Source organism: Terrapene carolina, unplaced genomic scaffold (genome assembly GCF_002925995.2).
Source record: "Terrapene carolina triunguis isolate 2854851 unplaced genomic scaffold, T_m_triunguis-2.0 Scaffold42075, whole genome shotgun sequence".
In the NCBI taxonomy this organism is placed as follows: domain Eukaryota; kingdom Metazoa; phylum Chordata; order Testudines; family Emydidae; genus Terrapene; species Terrapene triunguis.
The window spans coordinates 1-1,982 of record NW_020706426.1 but is presented as its reverse complement, the minus strand read 5'-3'; the positions used below and the strand labels follow the sequence as shown (position 1 = coordinate 1,982).

Sequence of the window (1,982 nt, the reverse complement as noted above, 5' to 3'; positions counted from 1 at the left end):
CGCTGGTGCCCCTCAATCCCAGCCCCCAGCTATCCACACACACTGAGTTGGGATTGAGGCATCAGCACAACACGCACTACCCCGGCCCTGGCTGCCTCCCAAGCACCCTCTGCCTGTTGTGCCCAGGTGGTGGTGTCTGATATCTGGCCCCACTTCCTGCTGGATTGTGGCTGTTAACTTGGCTGCACCGGTGCCCTGGGCTGGCTGCTGGGATTCTGGGCTGCGAGGCCAGCATGAGACTGCCCCACCTCTGGCATGGTCTCACTGGGTCGTCCCTTGCTGTGTTTCAGATATGATCAGCCAGCGGGCCGCAGGGGGCAAGCACAACAGTAGCTCCCAGCTGGGCACTGGCAGAGGGACCCTACGGCTGCGGGCCAAGGGACCGGCCACCGTGGAGGAGCAGGTAGGTGCCAGCCCTGGAGAGCTTCTCCTTACAGCCCTCGGGAGCCTTTGAATGTTCGCTTGGGCCCTGACCTCTTCCCAGAGGGAACTGAGGGTGGGGAGCCAGAGCAGAATGAGAGGGGAGCTGAGGTCCCAGCTGTCCCAAGATTGGGGAGGGGACAGGTCCTCCATATGGGGCCGCTCCCCCCACTACGATCCTTGTACTGCACCTGCTTCCCAGTCTTCTCCCACAGCCCTGACGATGCCCCTCAATCCTCACCTGCAGCCCCCTGCTATCCCAGCCCTGGCCCCCAACACCCACACCTCTCTGCCAAGGAATGGGGAGGGTTGGAAGAGGCTTTAGAGGGCCCCTCTTTTCCCATGGTTCTTGGCTGGGGGGTGAGTGGGTGGCTATATTTTTGCCTCAGTCTCCTGCTCAGCAGCTCTCCTGCCCCCCAGCTGTCTGCGTTTGAGGAGAGGGCGATTGAGAAGGTGGACGACCTGCTGGAGAGCTACATGGGCATCCGCGACACGGAGCTGGGTGAGTCTCCTACCGAGCAGCCCCCAAGTCACCCCAGGGCTGGGTGCCCAAAGCATCGGGGTGTTGGGGGAAGGGCTGTGTCATGGTCAGCCAGCGTAGGAATCCTTGCTGGGCAGCGTGGGAGCTCCCCCGTGCTGGGACAGCCAGTGCTTCTCCCCTGCTCCCTACAGTGCCCCCTGCTGGGAGCTCCCCCACAGCCAGCGCTCCTGCCCCGCCTCCTGCAGCAACCCCTGCTGGGAGGGGCTGGGACTGGAGTAGCTGGACGCTCCCCAGCGGTTAAGTGCAAGCCCTGCTGTTAGTGGCCCAGAGGCCTACATCCCTCGTGTGCAGCATTTAGTGTGAGGAGAGAAGTCTCCCCTCTCTGAGAGGTGAGCGGGGCACACAGCAGCATTTCCGGGGTTACTGTGGCAGTGGCAGAGACAGGCTTGTCAGTGTGTTCTGGGAAGCAGGGCTGGGCACAGAGAGAGCGAATCAGCCCTTCAGCTCACAGGCCTCCCAGCTGCCATGCCTCCTCGGCCAGGGCTGTGGGCAAGAGCAGCGTGTTGGTGCTGGCAGTGCTGGGGCTCAGGGTGTCTAGGGCTCCTGGCAATGGCATGGCAGTGCTGTCGTGATGGGCGAAGCATTGGCACTGTTGGTGGGAGAAGTGGGATAGCACTAGGGCTAGCATGTCCTGCCCCAGGTAACATAGCAGTGAATGCTCCTCACTTCCCCCCACGCCCATCTCTGCTCTCTGTAGCTGCCACCATGGTAGAGCTGGGGAAGGACAAGCGGAACCCCGACGAGTTCGCGGAGGCGCTGGATGAGCGGCTGGGTGACTTCGCCTTCCCCGACGAGTTCGTCTTTGATGTGTGGGGCGCCATCGGGGATGCCAAAGTTGGGCGCTACTAGGACTCTGCGGGACTGCCCTGCTCTGCCCATCCTGGATGTGCTGTGCCCTTGGGCTGGGCAAGGGAGTGCTGGGTTGCTGCCCTCATGTGGACCAGGGGGTAGGGGATACACCACGGGCCCGGCTCTGTGCCTGGCTCCAGCACTGCTCTGGCAAAAACTCCAGCTCCGGCTC

The 1,982-nt window shown here is 62.9% G+C and overlaps 1 protein-coding gene across 1 annotated transcript; it reads left to right on the top strand.

Annotated features, from left to right (window-relative positions):
- The first annotated feature begins 291 nt into the window (after nt 1-291).
- On the top strand, nt 292-1,976 carry LOC112108798 (PDZ domain-containing protein GIPC1). Its single transcript, XM_026646759.1, has 3 exons — nt 292-403; nt 841-922; nt 1,659-1,976. Exons 1-3 carry the CDS (start codon nt 293-295, stop codon nt 1,808-1,810), a joined length of 345 nt encoding a protein of 114 aa, XP_026502544.1. The 5' UTR covers nt 292; the 3' UTR covers nt 1,811-1,976.
- Nucleotides 1,977-1,982: the final 6 nt, after the last annotated feature.

What these genes read in the sequence shown, in the direction of transcription:
- LOC112108798 (XM_026646759.1), top strand. Translation starts at nt 293, where the DNA reads ATGATCAGCCAGCGGGCCGCAGGGGGCAAGCACAACAGTAGCTCCCAG. An exon ending in CGGCCACCGTGGAGGAGCAG is followed by an intron (nt 404 to 840) that starts GTAGGTGCCAGC and finishes CCTGCCCCCCAG; the next exon opens with CTGTCTGCGTTTGAGGAGAG. An exon ending in CATCCGCGACACGGAGCTGG is followed by an intron (nt 923 to 1,658) that starts GTGAGTCTCCTA and finishes TGCTCTCTGTAG; the next exon opens with CTGCCACCATGGTAGAGCTG.